A 21,400-nucleotide genomic window follows, 5' to 3' on the forward strand; every position below is an offset into this window, starting at 1 on the left:
TATAGCATACATATGCCTAAATATACACGGAACCTCACGGCGACACCGACGCCAACGGCTAAAAATTCGCTTGGAGTGTACATGTAATTGCTATCGCAATAATATATGCACGGAACCTCACGGCAACGCCGACGGCGGCGACAACGGGAATAATTCGCTTGGAGTGTCCATATAATTGTTATCGCAATAAAAAGAAACGGAAAGCATAATCCTTGTGATACACGTGATATCGATGTTTTGTCAGGTGGGATTGAATGCTGTAGCGAACAAAGCTGAAGTGCATTTTGGTAGCGGGAGACATTCTAACGGACCATTCAGGGGCGCTCGGGTGAAGGTATTTGCGATTCTGAGGCCAAAAATATACATCCAAATTCAGCGCATATGCTGGAATACCTTCTGAAGCGAAGCTTTTGTGCTGTCCACCTTCTGCACCGTGATGTGCAGCATTGCGACTACGTTCCTGCCCGGCAAATAAACAAGATGCGGTATTTCATCCCCTGCTAAATGAAAAGCTTATGTGTCTATCTACGTCAAGCATATAGTTACCAATTAAGTATAGCATACCCACATGTCCTAGCGTGTTGCGGCGCCCGTCTACGTGATGTACTGCGCTGAGCCGGGCGATGAAGTATAATAGGGTGTCCCAGCTGACGCTAGCCAAGCTGTTCAACGAAATAAAGAGACTTAAAAGAGACGGTGCAAGATACAGTTTTACGCCCGAATACCATAGGTTAGACAGTTGTATCTTGCACCGTGTTTTTTACAGCGTAAACTATTGAGGGCTCATTCCAGTAGCCGTTTCGGTTGGCAATGGTGTCCCCCGCCACTGGTATCCGTCAGGCTCCTATACCACTATGGGGGATTGGCCAAGAAATGATCGGATTGCCTTGAGGAATAAAAAAAAAAGAAGATAAAGCAGATGTATAAAAAATGTCGGACGCCGACGAGCCAGCTGTGGAAGAAGACGATGACGAACGCGCGGGACCTGAGTTCTTGCTTGCGCACACGAAAAATCCACGGAGCCCTATAGCCATAAACAGCTTCCCTGTAAAACATGGCATACCTGATTATATCAAGCAGGCTAGGTGACTGTTTGTCGTCGCTCCGTTTCAAAGGGGATGCATCATCATTATCAACAACAGCATCGTATCGTGCCGCGGGTCAAGGGGTGCGACATGTGCGCCGCGTATAGTCTCGATACCTTTGTTTGCTCTTCGGTACCCTTTACGGCGCCTCCTCGCAAGGTACGAACCGCTGCTGAAGAAGCGAACTCGCGCGGCTATACAACCAGCCAACGTCGGGGCTCAGCACACCGCTCGGCGCTCGCTCAGCAGCCGTAGCTCGCCTTCGACGCTGAGTGGACAGTTCAGATCGTTCTCGTGAAAACGACGCAAAGAGACTTCACCGCGAAGACCCTCTAATGCGTTCTGCTGAAAATGGAGCTCCTATGGAGCCGTTCCACCAGGTTAGGCTGCGATTGTGCTGGGTGTGCCGCGCAGGCCTTTATAGTCTTATTTTCCAATACATGTATTTCCTTGGCGACTGTTCGTTTTATTTCACTACGCGCAGGCCTGTGAAATCTTTTAATCTTTCTTTTTTTCGTTGGACAGCTTGGCTATAACGTTAGCTGGGACACGCGGTATACCGCTATACATTAGGACTATTCCTGAAGTTGCGCAAATTTGCGTCCACTTTACTTTTAATTGCACTCTTTTAGATCTATCCATGGTGATTTAGACCTCCATCTGCACTGCGTTTCTTACCGTGCACTGCTTCTTGCAAATTCACGAGCGCCGAAGCGTGTGCCGACGCGAGTATGACGCGCACGTGTGTGGTTTTGCAATACTTATTTTGCAATACCGCCAGAAATCAATCGACATTTGTCAGTATCTGAACTCCAGTGAGTACCACAATGTCTACCGTGTTCCCGTGTTCTAGTGCGCACCGGGGGATCCCTCCATATAATAATAATAATAGAAGAAGAAGATATTAGTGTGCATCGTAAGCAACATACATGACGCTGGAAGCCAGCGGGAAAACATTTCCGAAATCGCCAGCTTGACGAAGACACAGGCACCCATAAATAGCAGCTTCACAGCCACGTGATGCCATATATACACATAAATAGTACTATAATCATGCAGAACATATTACCAACGCTAAGTGGCATAACAATTTGCCGGCAGTTTACATAGACAGCATTCCGGATTCACATTCTTCAAAGAGACCACTAACGAAAAATGTTTGTAGCACGCACAGTCACAGGCAGTGCTGAAAAAAAAAAGAAAAGAAAGAAGAACAAAGAACGATAAGACATATTAAGGGTGCTTGAAATGAGTGCGTCATTGTGGCCATATTACAATGGACACTGCCACTTACACGACAAAAATGCGCATTTTGCTATACTGCCTTGCGTGGTTGCCCAAAGTGTGTTACGTTTGCCTTCCTTGGTGCCGGAGTGACCCGCATGCCGTGCGCTCGCTTTTCCCGCCAGGTGTACACAAACTGCAGCTGCATAACAAAGAGCGTTCCGGAGAAACTGTCCAACGGCACCGTCATCAACGTTCAAGCGCGCCGCAAGAAGTGCGACACGGGCTGCACCCTTCTGCCCTACTACTTGGTCGGACTGCTCCTCGCCCTCTTCTCCAACTTCCTCAATTTGGCGCCGCTCGCCTCCGCTTTGCTCAGGTAGTGACCGGTTGGTTCTTACGGCGTAACCTATTCCTTTACAGACCCCGTTAGAGATTACAAATTTTTCAGCTTTCGCCCGAATACGAAACGTTGAAAGAGGTAATAAGGTTTAGCGCTGCGGTCCAGCTCCTTGCACCATGTTCTAACAATAAGCGGAGGTCAACATGGCGCAACGCAGCCCGCGAGCCAATCGCTTACAGCGCCCTGGCAGCCATCAGATGGAAAACGGCTGTCGGCATTTGTCAGTGTCCGATGAAAGCAAGGATTGAATAGAGTTAGCTTGAAGTTTATACTATGCTTGAGGACAACGTTCTGTGGTAATGAAGGGCAAGCTATATAGGAGGTCGACCTTCTGCAAATGTGTTAGTGCGGCTAAGAATTCCGGCAGAGTAATGTGTGGTTCGTGTTTCGTATCAAGAAACTGCCGTGCCGTAGCCATGGCAACCAGGAGGGCGTCGATACCCAGGAGCGCAACGCGGCGCATGCGCAAACGGTCGAAACACATATTCAAATAATTAACAAAAATTCACTAATGAACTTCTTAGGTAAATACTTTAAGACACATATTGCCATTTACGAATTGTAGCCGCGGTGAGTTTGCAAGACGCATCCACTTCAAATGAATTTCCAGAGTGACACCAGTTTGGATATATGGGCCATCAAACTCGCCGTAAAAAATGTTGTTCCATTTACTTTTAAACCGAAATGCTGTTTCATACATTGAAGCAAAAAAGTAACTAGAACGCCGATGTATTTTGTCCCACCCTGTGGGAAAAAAATTGGGAGGACGCTTAACTTTCGCTTTTAAGAGTGGAACGCGATAGCATTCAAAGATCTCTGACTTCTTCTCACGCTACCCGACAACTGCAGCTTACGCAATCGTAATGGTTACTGGGAAACACTGGCGGCGAACGCTATGCACGAAGGCGAGCTTTCTGGTAGAAACTCGGCCTCTTGCGTGAGGCGATCCCGGAGATATTGCACAGCCGCGCCAAAAAATTGCATAATTTTTAGGTTTCCGTTTTTGTTTCGTACTTTTAATATCTCAGTCTGAGAATATTTAACATAAAAGGCATGCGCTGTGGGTGTTTTGTTTCATGACATTTGTTTGTGGATTGTCATTCTCAAAATTACGAGGAATAGCTTAATTTGCCAAGAATACAAGACAAGGTATGAGCAACATTAATGATAGAATGGTGTGTATACCTAAATATATTTGGAGGGCCTGCGTGGTTGGGGATGATTTTCTCGGCCGCGGGCGCCGACGCCGGATTTTCTGCGACACGGGGCCCTTAACGCTATCGCGCCAATAATATCTCGAAACTGGTGTCATCCTGGAAATTAATTTCAAGTGGATACGTCTTGCAAGCTCACCAGTTACAATTCGTAAATTGCAATATGTGTCGTAAAGTAATCAACTAATAAGTTCATTAGTAAATTTTTGTTAATTAGTGCAATATGTGTTTCGGTTTCTCATGCTACTAATGTCCGCTTCTTCCAATTACCCAGCTCAGCGATAAGAATTATGCTACCTGCCACAGGTGATTTTTAAAAATTCCGTGAAGCTTAATTTTGAGCACCCGCTATTAGGCATTCACTGAATCTACATGGTGGCCTTTTTTCTTCAATATATTGTTCTTATTTTACGAAATCGTTGCGTTGAGGATCAACACTGGTGACCTTTCTTTTCGCAAAAGGTAGAGACGGTTATATTGTGAGCCGAATGTACCTATAGTCGCTACCACTGCAATACAGAAGAGAAGCCACTTTACAACCCCCTCAAAAACGTGGTTAAAAACAGTTTCTTTCTTTCTTGCCTTTTCCCTGGACAATGACACTTGAAAGGAACCGGTGCTTTCAAAATTTAAAACAGTTTTCTTTTTCGGATATTGTAAACAAATCTGTTTGTGTTGGTAATACTTCGGGGAATACTTTAATAAACCTTATCTGCACAGCGACGTAGTAATGTACGAACGATAAACTACCTTCTCAAGAACTTGAGCATCGTATTGTATTTTAAAGTGGTGGCCTGGTCTGTGTAATTTGCTTCTAAGTTTATTTTATGTCCCCGAAGAACGACAGCCAATTCACTGAATGCGACGTCCAGACATTGCATTATCTTCCAGTGACTACTGAGACTACTCAACGAAAATTTGATCACTGATGAGCACGATGCACTGTACGCCAGGGTAATAGCGAAACTCGTCGCTGAATGTAAATAAATAAACGTCAAATGCCGTACGCATGATGCAAGGCAACTATGATGGGATCACATAACCTGCTTCAAAAAGAAACTTGCCTTCATGCCATAAAGTATTTGAAGCACAACTATGAAAACAAGAGGATGGAACATGTAATTAAAACAAGACAAGCACTTCTCTCAATAAAATACTCTAATTAAACACGTTGCGTGCTTAGTTACCAAAACTGTGGCGCAGCGAAAGACGAGGGAACGCAGAGGCAACATACACACTCGCACAATTCGGTCTGCACCTGCGTGTATGTTGCCTCTGCCGTCCGTCGTCTTTTGCTGCGCCACAGTTCTGGCGATTAAGCCCTTATCTCGCAAGTCACAATGAGCTGCTGCCTATAGACCTCCGATTCGGTGGTTATATAGCAGAGTTTCGGTGAAAGCGACAGGAGCGTATCTCATTTATTAGCACATGCCTTTTTCGATACTAGAGCCTTCCAGTGCTTTTCGACGTCGTGAGTGGCCACGATCGCGAGAAGCACCAAAAGGCATTAGCATCGAAAAAGGCATCGCTGAAAAATACCGGCCGAGGCTATTTAATACTTTTGCGACGGCGTTTACATGTAGCGCAACCTCCACCGTCAGAAACAAGCGAGAACCTGTTTCCGGCAACTGGCACAAGTTGCCTGTGCCTTGAGGAGAGCACACGGCTGCGCCCGTCTCACCTTTACTCACTCCTTCGATGCGATGCACCAGCGTTCACATGCACACGCCGCTGTATAGCTTTTTGGTGGCTGTATAGAGGTGTGCTGCCGTGGCGGCCGCATATCAGATTGCTCGTAATCAGGCTCGTAATCAGATTGTGGTTTCGGCGCGTGAAACCGCAGAACTTGTTATTAATGTTTTGTAGACTTTCTCTAACTTCAAATATATGTGTCAATACCGGTCAACGTCACCCCTGAGTGCACGGATTTTAATAGAGGCTTCAAAATAATTTGCGCACAGCTCTACTGCCACATCACTCTGTCGCGTTATTCTCAATGTTTCCAAGTTTACAGAAAAAAAATAACGTTTTTTTTTTTTTTTTACTTACAATTTCCGGTAATTTTTCGTTCGTACATAATGCGCCAGACGTCGTGACCATCGCAGTTCGGCTCTCTCTCCGCAGGGTGGTCACTCCTAAGGAGCGCTCCTTGGCGTTGGCCATGAAGTGGATCATCGTGCGCATCTTCGGTGAGCACAGGACGTTGAAGCGGTGTATCACGATGGTCCCGTTTCTATCGACCACATTTTTATAGCTTTGTAGCGTGTGTGTCATCCGCGCCGCTACTCTCGACACTAGGCGCTGCCTTCTCGTGAGGACTTCGGGAGGCGGAGAAAGTGGCTGCACTTGCGGTGGGTGTTCGCATACTGTAGTGCTTTTTAGACGTGTTCCTTGCCGCAGCTCCTGAGGTGTTCGCTGTAGACGTGTTCTTAACGCATCTCCAGAACGGGATGTACAAAGGTTATTCATCTGAGCGGCACTGCGCCGTCGTTAGCTGCTCCAACAACAAGCGAACGAGGAAGCTGCTCATGCAAGAGCCCTGCGATCGACGTTCCTCAGACGTGCACAAGAAGTTTGTGTTTGTGAGGAGTGCATTCGCTTTGCGCACAAGGTTCACTGTGGCGCGTGAGGAACGCCACTATAGGATAGCGGCGTGGATAGTGGACAAACTATGTCCCTGCTCTACAGCAAATTAGAAGATAGCCTATCCATAAGCCCTTACAGCCACTCTCATCGCCTTCCGGGGCATTTTCAATACTGCTTACCCCGTGTTCGCTTATGCATGCAGGATGCTTCACACTTTCATAATGTTCTAGCATGTTGAGGGTGGATATATTGTATTTTCACCAGATCCGCGCAGTGCAGCAAAAGCTACGCATTGCATAAGCAACCAAGGATGATAGCCCCAAGGGTCCCTCCATTCTTCGCCTCTGATCGCCACCCACACGAAGACGACTTCACGGAACTTTCACGGAACTATTAATAGAGGACAACGGTCGAGCCCTCCTCTCTCCTCTGAAACACGCAGCCGGCTCTCGTTTACCGCGAGTGGCCGAAACGTGCCCTACTCTTTGCTGCACTTCACGGCGTTGCTGACGCGAACTGCAGTTACGTGAACTCGCACCAAACTTGGGAATGGGCCTAACTCGGTCCCGACTTGCATAGCATCTCTGCGACCGTATTCACGGAGTTTTTCGTTTTGTTAACGGTTTGTCATTGGCGCTTCAGCATTCGATAAGCTTTCCCACAGGCCGCTTTCGACAGTTCTTAAGAACCACTCTAATGTGCACTATGAATGGTAGGGTCACGAATGGTTTAGCGGCATACAACAGGGAAGACCTTCCTGTCTCTCGGGCAGAATCAGCCCGTTTTGGTCCTTGGTTGGCTGATCAGAGTCGTATAGCTTTCTCTTTATTGTGTCGTCGCGGTTGCAAATCCGTGAACATAGTTGTGGGGACCAGCCCAAACCCGCCTATTAATTAAGTATATGCCAATCAACTCGCCACGCAGCGTCCATACCGGGCCCGATGCTGTTCGGCACCGTGATCGACCGCAGCTGCCTGGTCTGGCAGTCAATGTGCGGTCGCAGCGGCTCCTGTCTCTACTACAACAACAAGCTGCTGGCGCACAACCTCTTCTACGTGTTCATCCTGCTGAAGACGCTCTCCATTCTCCTGTACGCGCTCTCGCTGATCAAGTACCGCGAAAACTTCGGCTCCGGCCGACGCGGCTGGCGAGCTGCTTGACGGAGAGGCCACTGCCGTTGCATTCCCGTTGTTACATCCCGCCGCAACCGAGTCAACACCTGGGTGAGTAGTGTGCCTGCGTTGCGGGACATGTGCCGGGGGAATTAAGGGCTCACAAAAGCTCTCTCTCCGTATTCGAACGAGACAAAGGGTCATAGGAAGATATAGACTTGAAGCTGATCAACAGTGTTTGAACAAGCTATGTCGCTGAAGCCAATGGTTGGAGTCCCTTAGAAGCATGGTAGATTGCAATGGTTGACGATTTTTCATGGTGTTTAGGCAACAACGCAAATGCAGGACGCAAGACAAAGTAACACGTGACGAGGACAAACGAGAGCAACGTTTGCCCACGTCCCGGTGTTACTTTGTCCTGCGGCCTGCATTTGCGGTGTTAGCAAAACGCCATTGCATGTCCCTTTGTCCAAACGTGGCTCTATAGGCTGTGGCTGCCCATGTTCGGCTACTGCTGATTATTTTCGTCCGGGAGTGTTTCCTGTCACTGTCCAACAATCTTTCATCAATGTTTCTACTATTACGTTTGGCTGGCGCATGCCTGTTCTTCGGAACACTGTTGGCGTTCAAACTGCTTTGTAAATATTGTTGCGAAGCCAACCTATCAGCCACAAGCAGTGGTTAGGAAAGAAAAAGTCGGCGAATTTGTCGTTCGGGATTCCACTTGATAAATTTTAGGAATGCAAGCCCTGGTCCCCGTGCGGTGCCCGGAACGGCCTCGCCGATCACGGGGCATTCACATGTGAGTCGAACCGTAAGTCTAGTTGCGTGTTACCTGCCGCGGTGGCTTAGCGGCTATGGTGTTGCGCTGCTAAGCGCCAGGTCGTGGGATTAAATCCCGGCTGCAGCGGCCGCATTTTAATGAGGGCGAAATGCAAAAACGTCCGTGTCCCGTGCATTGGGGGCACCTTAAAAATCCCCTGGTGGGCAAAATTAATCCGGAGTCCATCACTACCGCGTGCCTCATAGTCAAATCGTTGTTTTGGCACGTAAGACCCCAGAGTTGAATTCAAAATTCAGATGCGTGTTTTCAACGTTTGTGTCTTTGACTTTCTCTGTGCATGCACATGGCTGCTACGCAATTAAAACACGACATTAGGAGGTCGACTCAGAAGTTTTACTGAGAAAATCGCAGGACTGACAACGTTTGCATGAACTCGATCCTGACGACACGAAATCACCCTCAAGAGGATTCAGCCGTGCCCAGGTGCAGAGCACCCTATTCTTATTTGCTGCCGGAGAAGTACAGGTCTGACCCGTTCGCCGTTCAATAGAAAAAGAAAAAAGAAACCTCCATAAGAGTGTTGCGAAGATTCAGTCAGTGCTCCGTGCAATCATAATGGGTAGGGTTTTATAGTTGGTGGAGCTAACGCCCAAGACCCCAATTCAGCATGCCTTTATCGTCTAGTGTATCTTATATATGTTCGTACCGTGCTGCTGTTACACGAAATGATTCCTAGAAAATGGCAGAAGTTAGCGTATAACATTGGCTAACAGTGTGTACGCTTTTGTAAAGTTGGAAACTCGGGTGACGTGACTTAGTCTTTCATGGTCGGATAATAATATTGCACACACTAAAAAAACTGGGTGCACACACCACAGCGCTATCTCCTGTTGGTTTCTTTCTGATCGCACTTACTCAGTTTACAAGCTTGCTCGTGCTAGAAGAAAAAGCGCCATGCAGAAAAGCGACTATTACAGTCGAGCTTGGTCCGTGCGCAGCAATGTTCGCAGCATAGCTAGGTCGGGAGAGGGGCAAGTGTATAGCAAGAGGGTATACTCTCGAGTGGGAAGAGAGTGTGGCGAGAGGGGAGCTGAGTGGAGAGGAGGACCGCCGCACAGGTGGCAGGGCGGAGTTGAGCGGGAGCGGAGCCAATGCACTGCCGCGCCGAGTGCACGTGTATGACGTCATAATGACGTCAGCGCTCCCTAGTAACAGGCGCGCTCTCACATCGGGGTGCCTCGTTCTCGCCCTGGACTTTCTCGACGTAGCGCAATGGCGAAGCCGACCGCAAGAACTCCCGAAGAAGAAGCCGCTCGATTGGAACGCCGTAGAGAAGCGGCTCGTGAGCGTGCTAGGAAACGAAGAGCCGATCCCGAGCAACGGCCAAAGGAAGTTGAAGCCAATCGTCGCCGAAGAGAAGGTGCAGGTGTTCGAGCAAGACAAGCAGAGACCAAGCGTCGGCGAAGAAATTAAGATGCCGAGTTTCTCGCCAATGAACGAGCATCGGCATCGAGGTACCGCGAAGCTCATCGAAAGGAACTCCATTAAACCTTGCTTAGCTTTGATCCTACTTTGCTAAACCACGCTCTTCGTCGCCTAGCTTTGCACAACGTTGCTGAGGCTTCCCCTCAGCTCCGCTGGTCATTGGTGTTTGCGATAGCAATGCCACGCCTAATTTTTTTCTATGTTCTTTTTTGCAGGTCGAACGTGCCGCCTCCAGTTCGCCTCATTCCATGCACGCACCATCATAAAGAACGCACATACCTCCTGTAACAGCATACTGTTTTTCTTGATATAGTCGAATTGTAGCACAAGTACTCGCACACTATGTCAACAAAAATGTCGAAGACGTAATTAAATGCTCAGCGTGAAAAATAATTAATTACATAAAAGATAATGGGGTTCAGCAATTCCCATGACCGCCCTCTACCCTCTTCTGTTCAGCCTTATGCAGTATGTTTGCAGGCATTTAACATGATAGACTGCACACAGTTGCTTCAACAATGTTGGCAGCTATCGTTGCTAGGCTTCTTCGGGCTGATGTGCACGATGTTTATTCGTTCCGATAAAGATACAATGTAAGAAATAAGAACGCCAACAGTCATGAGATCGTTCACAGTATATGCCTAAGCTGTATAGTGGCCCGAACGTATCTTCTCAACTTGGATTTATTCAGGTAGCTTGTATTCTATACAGCGCGACGTTGTCATTGAGCGAAGCCACTCGTACATGGATCATTTGGTGGTTCTCATGCATATTAATCTGTACGTCTAAAAATATTTTCGTTCATCATGCGAACTGGATAAATAAAAGTGAGTGTGACTACAAAGCATAGTCAGCTCAACGATAGTACTATCGTTGAGTTGACTATGTAATATGCTTATACATTGTTTCCAGAGGGTCATAGTTTCGAAGGACAACGTTACCTAAACACGTACACACTCCACTACCGCTGTAGCGTCTGCGATTTATGATCTTTGTATGGATAAGGAACTGTAGCTGTATAGACGGGTCAAACAAGGATTATGTGGGAACGCTTATAGATTGCTCTTGCAGCGAGCAATTGGACGGTTCGGTCAAAGAGCGTCGTGGCATGATGTAGATTCTACAAATAAGGCCGCGATCAACAACAACGGAAGGGCAACTAGAAGTGTACCTTCAAATACATTTCTATTTTGCAAGTTCGGCGAAATTTGTGCGTGATTCAGTTAGAAACGCAATATGCGAATATGGCGTCGCGGTGTCCGGCTCTTCAGCGTGGCAATAAATCGCTCCATATCGGTAGTTCAGTGCGAAACATTTATGAATTGCATTGATGAATCGACCAAAATATCAGTACAGCTTAGTTGAGCATTTATTCATAAATGAGTGCCTCTTGCCTTGCGATTTTCAGCGAGAAATCGTATTAGAATGCCTAAATCTCTCCGCTTCAGGGTAAGGTGAGTGGGCTGCTGGAAAAGTTTCCAAAGTGCGCTTCCATCAAACTCTGGCAAACGCCGCTTTTAATTCCCACGCATATAACAACGGTAAACAATCCACGAGCGCAACTGCTGCCAGGCTCTTCCTAATTAATGGATAAAACAGTTCGTTGCGCGCGTGAATGCCTGCGGAGCGCGCAAGCCCGAGTAGAAAACCTAATGAATAAACAGAGAGTGATGATCGCGAGAGCGCCGGTACTATGTTTTATACAAATGGATGATTTATACCTGTTGTATAAAAAAGTAATTTAATGAATGCGCACGCGTTGTGAAAGACCCGCAGATAAAAGCTGCACAGCAGTGGTATGGAATTGTACTGGACTCCCTTGTTTACTTTGCGAACTGCGTGCAGAACAACCAGCAACATAGCCATATACAGGGTGTCCCAGCTATCACGCAGCACGATTTTAAAAAAAGAGAAACGGTGTTACGCGAAGCAAGCCTAGTGTGTATTGTTTCCAGCGCAGTGGAGTAGCCGCCAGTAATTTTTTCGTTACTGAGATTTAATTAGCTAATTGTAATTATCTAACTCGAAAATTACTGTCCTAATTATCAAAGTGTCAATGAGAAAATTGTAGAGCAACATGAAAAACCCCCGATACAGCTTTCTGTTGCTCAATACGTGCTACATAAAGTGTTTTTCTGAGCGTGAAAGGAGCCCCCGAATACACGCAAAATGCCTCGAGCGGCCAGTCGCGCGGCAATTTTGGTTACCTTTCTTTCACTTTGCTCATTTTTTTTTCTTCTTTTTAAGTGATTAGACGTATAACACTTTAGAGGCTTCAGACAAAATGACAGAAACGAAACTAGTGCAAACACTAACTTGGTATCGCTAGAAAAGATCTGCGCAATCACACATCTCGGAGGCTTCATATAAGAGGCTTAAGAAAGTTGCGGAAGCGCCATGCGGAACTTGCTATCTGAAGTAGAAACGCGCTATCATCGACTAAACACTTTATATGTCGCACTTAATGTCATGATATTGGAAGCGTTTTGAAACAACACAGCCGGAAACTTCGCTTCCGCAGTCACAGCCGTAGTGAGCCATCTGGGTTCACGTATCCCATTCTCCCCACATCACGAGGTTGAATCCTGCAGTAGACCGCCGTAGTACAGAAAAGGACGAACTGAAATAGACATTGAAATGCGTCGTGTTAGCGTGTCACACTTTCGCTCAAACTAAAGGAAAGGTGTTGCACGAATGCGGCTTACGATGAGAAGCTGTGCCTGTAGCATTGAATAAATCCCCCGTACATACGGAAGACCGTCCATGATATACGTGTGAAACAATATTGCGGCAAAGTTCCTGAAAGAAAGAGAGCAAAACTTCTTGCCAAATTTTCGAGCTTTTGTGTTACCTTCTCACTTCAATAAATGAAACCCTATAACCATTTCTTTTACGTTACAATCGCACTATCGCAACAACACTTCTTCTCGCCCGAAAAGAACTATAAAGCAGCGAACCATTTCATGATTATAACAACTTGTGCCAAAGAAGCGTATTATCAATGTACCCGTCCAGAAAATTTTTGTTGAGTACTCAAACATTATTACGCGCATATTTTATTATGACGTCATCAAATTCATGCTTTCTGCGTGCACTACCTATAGTAAGATTGGCGTTTATCTTACCCGAACGATATGGCAGTGCATGTTACACCCGAGAGCACAATGTGGGAATACCTTGCCCCGATTTCACTCCTGAAACCAAAACACAGAAACAAGCAAAAGCTTATATAAGAGTAACACGCAGGGATGACCTACTTGGTGCATGTTGTACAGCTAGCTCTGTGATAGAGGCAGGGTACACATAATGATCACGATAGCTCTGTCGCCACTTACGTGTTTTGTAGATAACAGTGGACGAAGGCTGATACAAAGGACACTCCGCAGCCTCCAATAATGAAAACCTGGCTTGTGGCGATTGCGCACGTGCGCTGTCTCCTGCGCAGAAAGAATGTGTCTGAGAACTACGTGTTAAAATAAATCTTCATTTGCACTGAGCTATCTATACCACCAGTAGCGTTTGAAATCGTTACGTCACTAAAGTCCAGCTTCATTCCTTCACTCCTGAATCATTCCTTCACTAGACACTCAAATCGGACTTCATATGAAGAGTGGCAGCATTTCCCTTCGACTGAAGCGGTCAATTCACGAACGCTACATAGCGTACCCCTGAATTACAGAGTGCTGCATTCACAAAAAAGTACCAGTGATAAAATGAAAAAGGTAAGGATCAGATCGATTGCGATAAGGCTGATAACGACCTATAAGAGCCGATGAGGGTCGGATTGAGTCGGTTTAAGGTTGATAACGACCAATAAGAGTTGATAAAAGTCGGATGTAGTCCGATAAGGTTGATAACGACCTATAAGAGTCGATAAGTGTCTATACTGGTTTCTCTTAAACACTCACTCATCTATAGTTCTATTCCTTTCATGCACTATACTCACTGGTCGTCGGAGAGCTTTTCCAAGGACACTGCAATACTGAGACCAGCTAGAGACACGCCGGCTCCCAATAGTGACATCAGACGGATTCTAAACTGCATGTTCATCAAAAGACGATGTTGCGTGCATCAGTGTCCACATTACCATCACTAACTAAAGCATATTGAGCACGTATTAGCCACTGCAGATTACCGCAGTGAATTGCGAAGAAAATGACGCAAATAGCGACAACTAGCAGAAAAAAAAAACGAGTGTCGCAGTGAACCACCCTTTTTGAGCTGTTGCTCTAAAGCGCTATCCTCGTGCAGAAGCAAGCGTCTGCTTAACGATGGCAAGCTATCCGCTAGTGGAAAGTTGTTCTTATTTATTTATTTATTTATTTATTTATTTATTTATTTATTTATTTATTTATTTATTTATTTATTTATTTATTTATTTATTTATTTATTTATTTATTTATTTATTTATTATTTATTTATTTATTATTTATTTATTTATTTATTTATTTATTTATTTATTATTATATTCTTGGGGCCAAACGGTATCACAAAGGGGAGTGATTACCGTCAGTACGAAAAACAACATACAAACAAAAAGGAGAAAAAAATAGTATACGGGATACCAGCTTTGTTATCCTGTGTTAGTCAAGCAATTCTTGAAGTTTTCCTGCTTATCTATGGTGGCAACTTGCGCAGGAAGGGTGACTCCACTCTCCGGATGTTCGTGGTAAGAATTATTGAAAGAAAGCATTAGTTGCGTTACGTTTTGCGCTGTGAAAAAAGCTGTACTCTGCTCCGCGTTATACTGCGGCTTTGCGTGACTAGAGAAGACGTCTACTGTTTTTTTTTTCCCTCATGGCTTGCAACCAAGGTGTTAAAATGAGTTCTTAAGTGGCGATGACGTCCCAGATGTAAAACCAGAGACACCGTGTTGTTATTGGCATGGACGGAGTGGCATTGACATAACCACAGGAAGGATTCACGGCGCACTTAGAGAAAACTTTGCAATATAGACCTTGCCGATTGGTGCTCCACAGATGTATTTAGCCCCCTCAGGTCCGCTGCCGACATTTGAAATGTATCGCTGATCCCGAAATATCACAGAGTCCTACAAACAGCCATGGTCAGTGCTCCAACTACCAACAGCAGATTTTTCCCCTTCATTTCATCTACCATATGCTTTAAAGAGCGAAACGCACTCGCTATCTCCGTGGACTTCCGCCTTGTCTTTCGCATACACTCTACGAAGAAAGGCAGTGCTGGAAACGCCTCCTTGCGAAAGGAACTATTTGCCTCACGTGTAACTCCATTTCCTAGAGATACATATCCACAGAAAGTGGGGCGACTCGATTTTCCAAGACCACGTTCACTCCGCTCACACCCATGTGAACCCAACATATTTCAACCGTGCCTACAAAAACCTTGGAAACGGTGTTAAACATTAAGGCACACCTGCAAACGGAGCTGTCAGCATTTTTTAAATTCTTGTTAGAGTGCGCAACAGACAACTACTCATCTCGTCAACTGTCTTTCGCCGGCGGATGCGGGGAACTGTCACTCCAGTTTTTGCAACTTCCTTGCTTACAACCGACAAAGAAGGCTCGCGACTTTGTGACTTAAAATCCGCACGTACTGCCCTCAAGCCCGTGTTTCCCTCCACCCCACCCCCCTCACAAACGTGTCCCTTCTGCAATGCACTCCTCAACATGGCTCCATCCACCCCCCTCACAAACGTGTACCATCTGCAATGCCCTCCTCAACATGGCGCCGGTATTAAGATTGCGAAAGCAATCATTAGTTGATTTATTGATAGGTTTAACGTCCCAAAGAAACACGGAGTTATAAGAGGGCCCCAATTTAGTTTTCATCACTCAGTAACCTTTAACGCGCACCCAAGAAGCAAGGTAGATGAACAATGCCACATTCTATTTCCATAGAAAATGCAGCCGCCGTGGTCGGGAATCAAGCCCACGACCTAGTTATCAGCATCAAAACGTCGCAGAACCACCGTAGAAGCTCCTGTGGCGATAAGGGTGCCAGTAACAACGCCAGACGCAGTCACCTTGGTCATCCTCATTCGCACCCACATGCTGGCGGCCAGAATGTAGAGTGGGCTGGAAAACGCCGTCAGCGTGTGGCTTTGGGCATTGATGGGCCCAAACTGCAACGGAAAAGAAATTGTCGCGGTGGGGGAAAGTAGAGATTTATCGTAAATCTTTGGAACTAGCTGCATAATTGTTGACCCACGAGAACAACAAATAATAAAGCGTTTTCAGGGCACTCAAATACTCTTTGAGTCAAAGTGAAACGCAATAACCACCGTTATGAGCCGTCTCTCGATGTTATTTGTTTTGGTTCAATGATGAGTTACCTAAGTCACTTCCTACGGTGCACGGGTCGATTAGTTTGGCTGTTCTTGTTAGTCGTGAGTTGCAATTAAGTCGAATAACCCGCCATTTTGACTGTCTCGCCCATAGTTACTATTCCTATTTGTACGAGATATTCGTTTTCTTCTAAGTTATAAACAAGTCACTCGGCCTGTTCACCAACGGAGGTGAGCATAGTGTTCTGCTTTCCCATCGACAACAGGTAATCGATTGATGTCATGCGTCACCATTCGAAAGAGCACTCGCCGAATCGCAGTGTCCCAATTAACGTAAGACAATACAGCTGTGACCTGAAAGATGTGCGTGTCATCGTGGAATTCCCATTGTGTCATTGATTCCACGGCAGTAGCGCTAGGATTCATGGTGTTTACACGAAGTCCTGCAAAATAATTTTCGGCAGAGCTTAGCATTACTACCGTCCCAAACCTAAAGCATGAAATGAGAGTTGCAATAATGAACGCGCACTCTCACGAGAAGAATATAAAACGATATCATCCATGGCACATAATTCGTGCAGCTTGAAGTACGTGTTTCATTGCCCCCGAAACAAAACAAAAGAAAAAAAATTGGTGAATGGCGTCATGGTTGCGTACATGTCGTAAGACACCAATAAAGGGGCGTTCGTTTACGACGGGTTCCTGCCATTGAACAGGAGATTCGATACCAAATCACAATCTTTTTACTGCTTAAGATTCGAAGCAGTAGCTGATAATAGAGTTAGTGAGATTACTTTTATCATGCCAACTTGGCTAGTGTTCGCGAAGAGCTTGTGCGCTAGAATTGCTCGTGGGATGAAATCCCGGTCAATCATAACGCTGCGCATATTAGTACCGAAGGTGACTGACCAAGGGCAAGGAACATCAACGAAAGAAAATTATTGAGAATTAGGCTCTTTCTTATTAAAGGCTACAGCGCACTCATTGCAAAAACTGAATTTCAGCCAGTGAATTCTTAAGGCATATTCAATAAATATGAATTCTACGACCATACAGCATTTATTTCTACCTATTTCTTCCCACGCTTAGGGCAACATAGGCACATCTATTCAATATTGTCACGCGCAAAGGCAAGCGCAAGCAACAGTACCAGCAGCCAGACACGAAGAATGCCAGACACGAAGGGGACGGTTCTCCAGCTGGCTCGGAATCTTCGACTTCGTCGTCTTCTCCGTTCTTGCTGGGCACCCAATGATGATTGTTGGCTGGCTCATTACACCAGGTGGCATTATTCCCCCTCCCAATGAAGCATCGACTCGATGCTCAAACAGAAGACGTACATGGAAAGTACACAAATTAGGTAAGACGCACAAAAAAAATGTAAACGTGCTAGCCCAGATACGGACATGCACACTAGGCAAAAAAATGCGTTCTGTAGTCGGGAAAAAAAATTCGCTTCGGAGTTCTTCGGAGGACGACGCGACTACAGCAAAAAGTTTGTTGTCTTCAGGAAGCGTTGGACTAATGTCGACGTTGCGTAAAGGTGCTTCAGCAGTGCCAATTGCCTCGGAAACAAAACATTCAGTGACATCGGCGATTGGGTCGGCGTAGGTGATGACAGTACCGGGGAAAAGGTGGCGGTGTTCGTAGCTAAAGTTCGTGACAAGAACGTCAGAGTGGCCATCATGAAGATCAATAAGGCTTCTTGCTACGCAAACACCTTGAGAAAGCAGGAGCGAGTGATTGCTTTCTGCGACCGCTTCACCGTGTAAGAGCCTGTCACATGCCACTTGAACCACGACACTTGCACGCGGGGGTAACGTGACAGCGTCGTCGGTAACACGAAGAGGTGCTCGAGGGTGGATGGTGTTGGTCGTCGCTGCGGCGCTCTTTGTCGAGAAAGTGACGAGGCGTTGGCGAATGTCGATGATAGCTCCGTGCTCCCTGAGAAAGTCCATGCCGATGATTATGTCTCGAGAACACTGAGGGAGAATGCTCAAGCTGGCAACAAACGTACAGCCGCGAATCTCTATTCGTGCCGTGCACATGCCGAGTGGTGTGACAATGTGCCCGCCAGCTGTACGAACTGGCGTTCGATTCCAAGGCGTCGTCACTTTCTTTAGAAGGGGGGCCAGTTTTTCGCTGATTATTGAATAATCCACTCCAGTGTCCACTAAAGCAGTCAATTCACGACCGTCGAGCAATACAGGAATGTCCAAGGAAATTTTTCTTCCGTAATCAGCAGGTACTGTCGTCGTCGATGTATCGTCGATCCGCGTACGCGTCAGTAGGGGTCCTTGAGCACGTCCAGACTGAGCGGCCTCGCCCCCGAAGGCCGCTGTGGTTAGTTTTCCCGGCGCGGGCTGGGCGACCGACCCTGCACCATGCTCGAATATGTACGGCGAGTCGGAGAAAACCGCCGCGGCGAAGGGGAGCGTGACTGGTGTCGAGCTGATGAGGATCCGCGCTGCTGGGCAACGTATTCTTCAATTGCAGGAGGACGCTGTCCGAACCTAGGTCGCGGCGAGTTTGCTGGGAATCCGCGTAGTCCGAGCTCTCGATATGAGCACTGTCGGTTGACATGCCCAGCTTCGCCACAGTGAAAGCAAAGGGGACGGCGATCAGGTGCCCGCCACACGTCTGATTTTCTTGGGGCCTCCTGTCGGTTGTCGTGGTAATACGAGGCCGCTTGGTCGGGCTGCCGGGGACGCGGTGCGAAACGGGGAGGAAGGTGGTGCAGGTTGCCGCAAAGCTTGCGAATATGACATACGGGGGCTGTTAGTTCTTACCGGCTGAGCTTCCGTGTTGAAGGCTGGTTCTCTTAGCGCATGCTGCACTTCGTCACGGACAACGCTGGACAAAGAGCTGAGCGTCGGCTGTGAAGGTACCGACAGTTTCTGGAGTTCTTCGCGGATTACGGAACGGATGAGCTCTCGGAAGAAATCGACGTGGCCCCCGAGAGCTCCGAAGAAGTCCGTAGGTGAGGCAGCGTTCACTTGGCGTTCGTATGATGGTGCCCGCTGCCGAAGAGTCTGTTCCATGGTGACGGCCTCGGAAAGAAATTCTGACACAGTCTTGGGAGGACTGCGTACGAGACCACCAAACAGCTGCTCTTTCACTCCGCGCATCAGGTACCGCACCTTCTTTTCTTCTGACACGTTGGGGTCGGCTCGTCGAAAGAGACGCGTCATGTCCTCGACATACATTGCGACACCTTCGTTCGGCATTTGAATACGGGACTGGAGATCACGCTCAGCTCGTTCTCGGCGATCAGGGCTCGCATACGTCTCAAAAAGACGGCGTTTCAATTCTTCCCATGAAATTAAGGTATCTGCACGGTTCTCATACCAAACACGTGCGCCATCGTTAAGGCTGAAATATCCGTTTTTCAGTTTGTCTGCATCGTCCCACTTGTTGAACGCGGCAACACGTTCATAGTGCACCATTCTTCGTGTCTGGCTGCTGGTACTGTTGCTTGCGCTTGCCTTAGCGCGTGACAAACTGGTGGAGGTGCTGGGTAATCTAATCTATGCACCAAACCCCTCCGAGCAGCAGGAGCTCCAGTCCCGTACCGGTGGTTACGCCTGTACACCGCGCCAGCAGAAGGATCCGTGGACAAGCTCCTGAGTTTGGACTCCTCCCAGAGACAATGGCAGCTCCGACCACCCCAACCGGTATGGAAGGCACTACGCCGATTCATTGTACGCTACTCAATCCTCGAACACCGAATCCCTTCCACGGTGCCATGCATGAGGATGTTGAAGATTGGCTGGCTCAACACACCAGGTGGCAATATATTATTCTGAAAGAGCCTTCCTCACGCACTGCACATGTTTGCAGACCACCAATTCGCATAGTTCGCGGCATGTCCCGAGAGCGATTGTCTCGAAACTAATGGCAGTCTCATAATTACCGTTAAGTTGTCAAGACTTCAGTGATGACCCTCGTCGAAATCGTAATCGCAACATGTGTTCGAAAATTAATTTTTGAAATATTCGGGAAATTCTCAATGAACGATCCTAGTCCCCATCGTGCTACAAACTCTGGTTTCCGCCACTTCGTGAATATTGTCGTGCAAGAACGAGAACGGTCACCTTGCTTCGAATATTCTATATTTATCATTTAGAGACAGTCATCGCTAGAACATTTGGCACGATTTATGGTAAGTTGCATTTAACTAGCGTGCCATAGCCAACCTCCGGCTGAATGTGCGAGCAGCGTCTTTCGCGGGTATTGTCCCTGCAGCTTGCTGCATACGCAAATACTGAGTATCACGCAGTTAAAGTAATAACAGCCACTGAGATAACCTCCTCACGTATAAGTTGAGCTACCTGATTTCCGATAGTAAAGAAAGATCGCCCTAACAACGTTCCACTCCAAACTTTAATGGTGAGAAACGTTCGTGCCAAGCATATAAGCGGGAGTCTTATAATACCTTGAGCAAGACGTCAGCAAGTGACAGGCGGTTGCTGACGAATAACAGGAATGCATTCGCCATTATCGCCAAGTCCATGAGAACACTTTCGTTAGCGAGGAAATTCCCGATTCCGGTTTTAAAACCGCCGTGCTTCTGCCCTGCAAAGAAAAAAAGAAAAGCAAATTACTCTCACGCGGTATTCCCTGTTAACTCAATTACTGTCAACGGTATTCTCAGAACCAATCACTTTCCAGATTTGACTCTAACATTTAGCACAAAGCTTGGTGGAAATCCAAACGAAATCTTCTGAAAAAGACCAACGACAACTCGTCGCCAGGGCCAAGAGGGCAGTCGAAGCCAGAGGGTTCTTGGACTAAGGAACGTTCCCACCTCAGGGTGATACTGGGCCTCGCTGGGACACTGTTTCAACAATAAACATTTCTTTCTCTTCTCCTGCGTAATCACACTCTTGACGCGTCGCACAAGTTTTAGAATGCACTAGATGTACCTATTTTCCTTAAGTCAGGCTTGCATTTTATTCTAGTTATTTTTCTTCTTTTTGTGGACGATTCTGGGGCCAGATTCGTGTAGCTTTTCTTTCGTAAGTTCGCTTTACGATTAGCTGGCCGCCTTCATTATTGGTATGTTTCGCATCCGCATTGGCTAAAATTCTTTCTCACGAAAAATTCTAGCGTAAGAAGTTTTTGTGAATTCGGGCCCTGTTTATCATTGCTTTGTTTATCGAGCCTACAAATTATTTCCCGAACAACACTTTACTGTTGTTGGGCTCAAACCACTCCTGTGCACTGTCTTCAATTTAAAGGT

The 21,400-nt window shown here is 46.8% G+C and overlaps 1 protein-coding gene across 3 annotated transcripts in view; it reads left to right on the plus strand.

The window, feature by feature from the left end:
• The window catches only part of LOC119448580 (solute carrier organic anion transporter family member 4A1), a 61,331-nt gene that overhangs the window by 37,203 nt on the left and 2,728 nt on the right, over positions 1 to 21,400 (plus strand). For 2 of the 3 annotated variants that reach the window (XM_049665496.1, XM_049665498.1), the window contains exons 11-14: positions 2,495 to 2,688; positions 6,051 to 6,115; positions 7,437 to 7,735; positions 10,109 to 10,706. In XM_049665496.1, coding sequence (XP_049521453.1) covers positions 2,495 to 2,688; positions 6,051 to 6,115; positions 7,437 to 7,672 — 495 coding nt within the window. In that variant the 3' untranslated portion in view covers positions 7,673 to 7,735; positions 10,109 to 10,706. Of the gene's footprint in view, positions 1 to 2,494; positions 2,689 to 6,050; positions 6,116 to 7,436; positions 7,736 to 10,108; positions 10,707 to 21,400 lie in introns of those variants that run through there. The other variant, XM_049665497.1, reaches the window with a different exon arrangement.

Source organism: Dermacentor silvarum, chromosome 4, assembly GCF_013339745.2.
Source record: "Dermacentor silvarum isolate Dsil-2018 chromosome 4, BIME_Dsil_1.4, whole genome shotgun sequence".
Taxonomy (NCBI): domain Eukaryota; kingdom Metazoa; phylum Arthropoda; class Arachnida; order Ixodida; family Ixodidae; genus Dermacentor; species Dermacentor silvarum.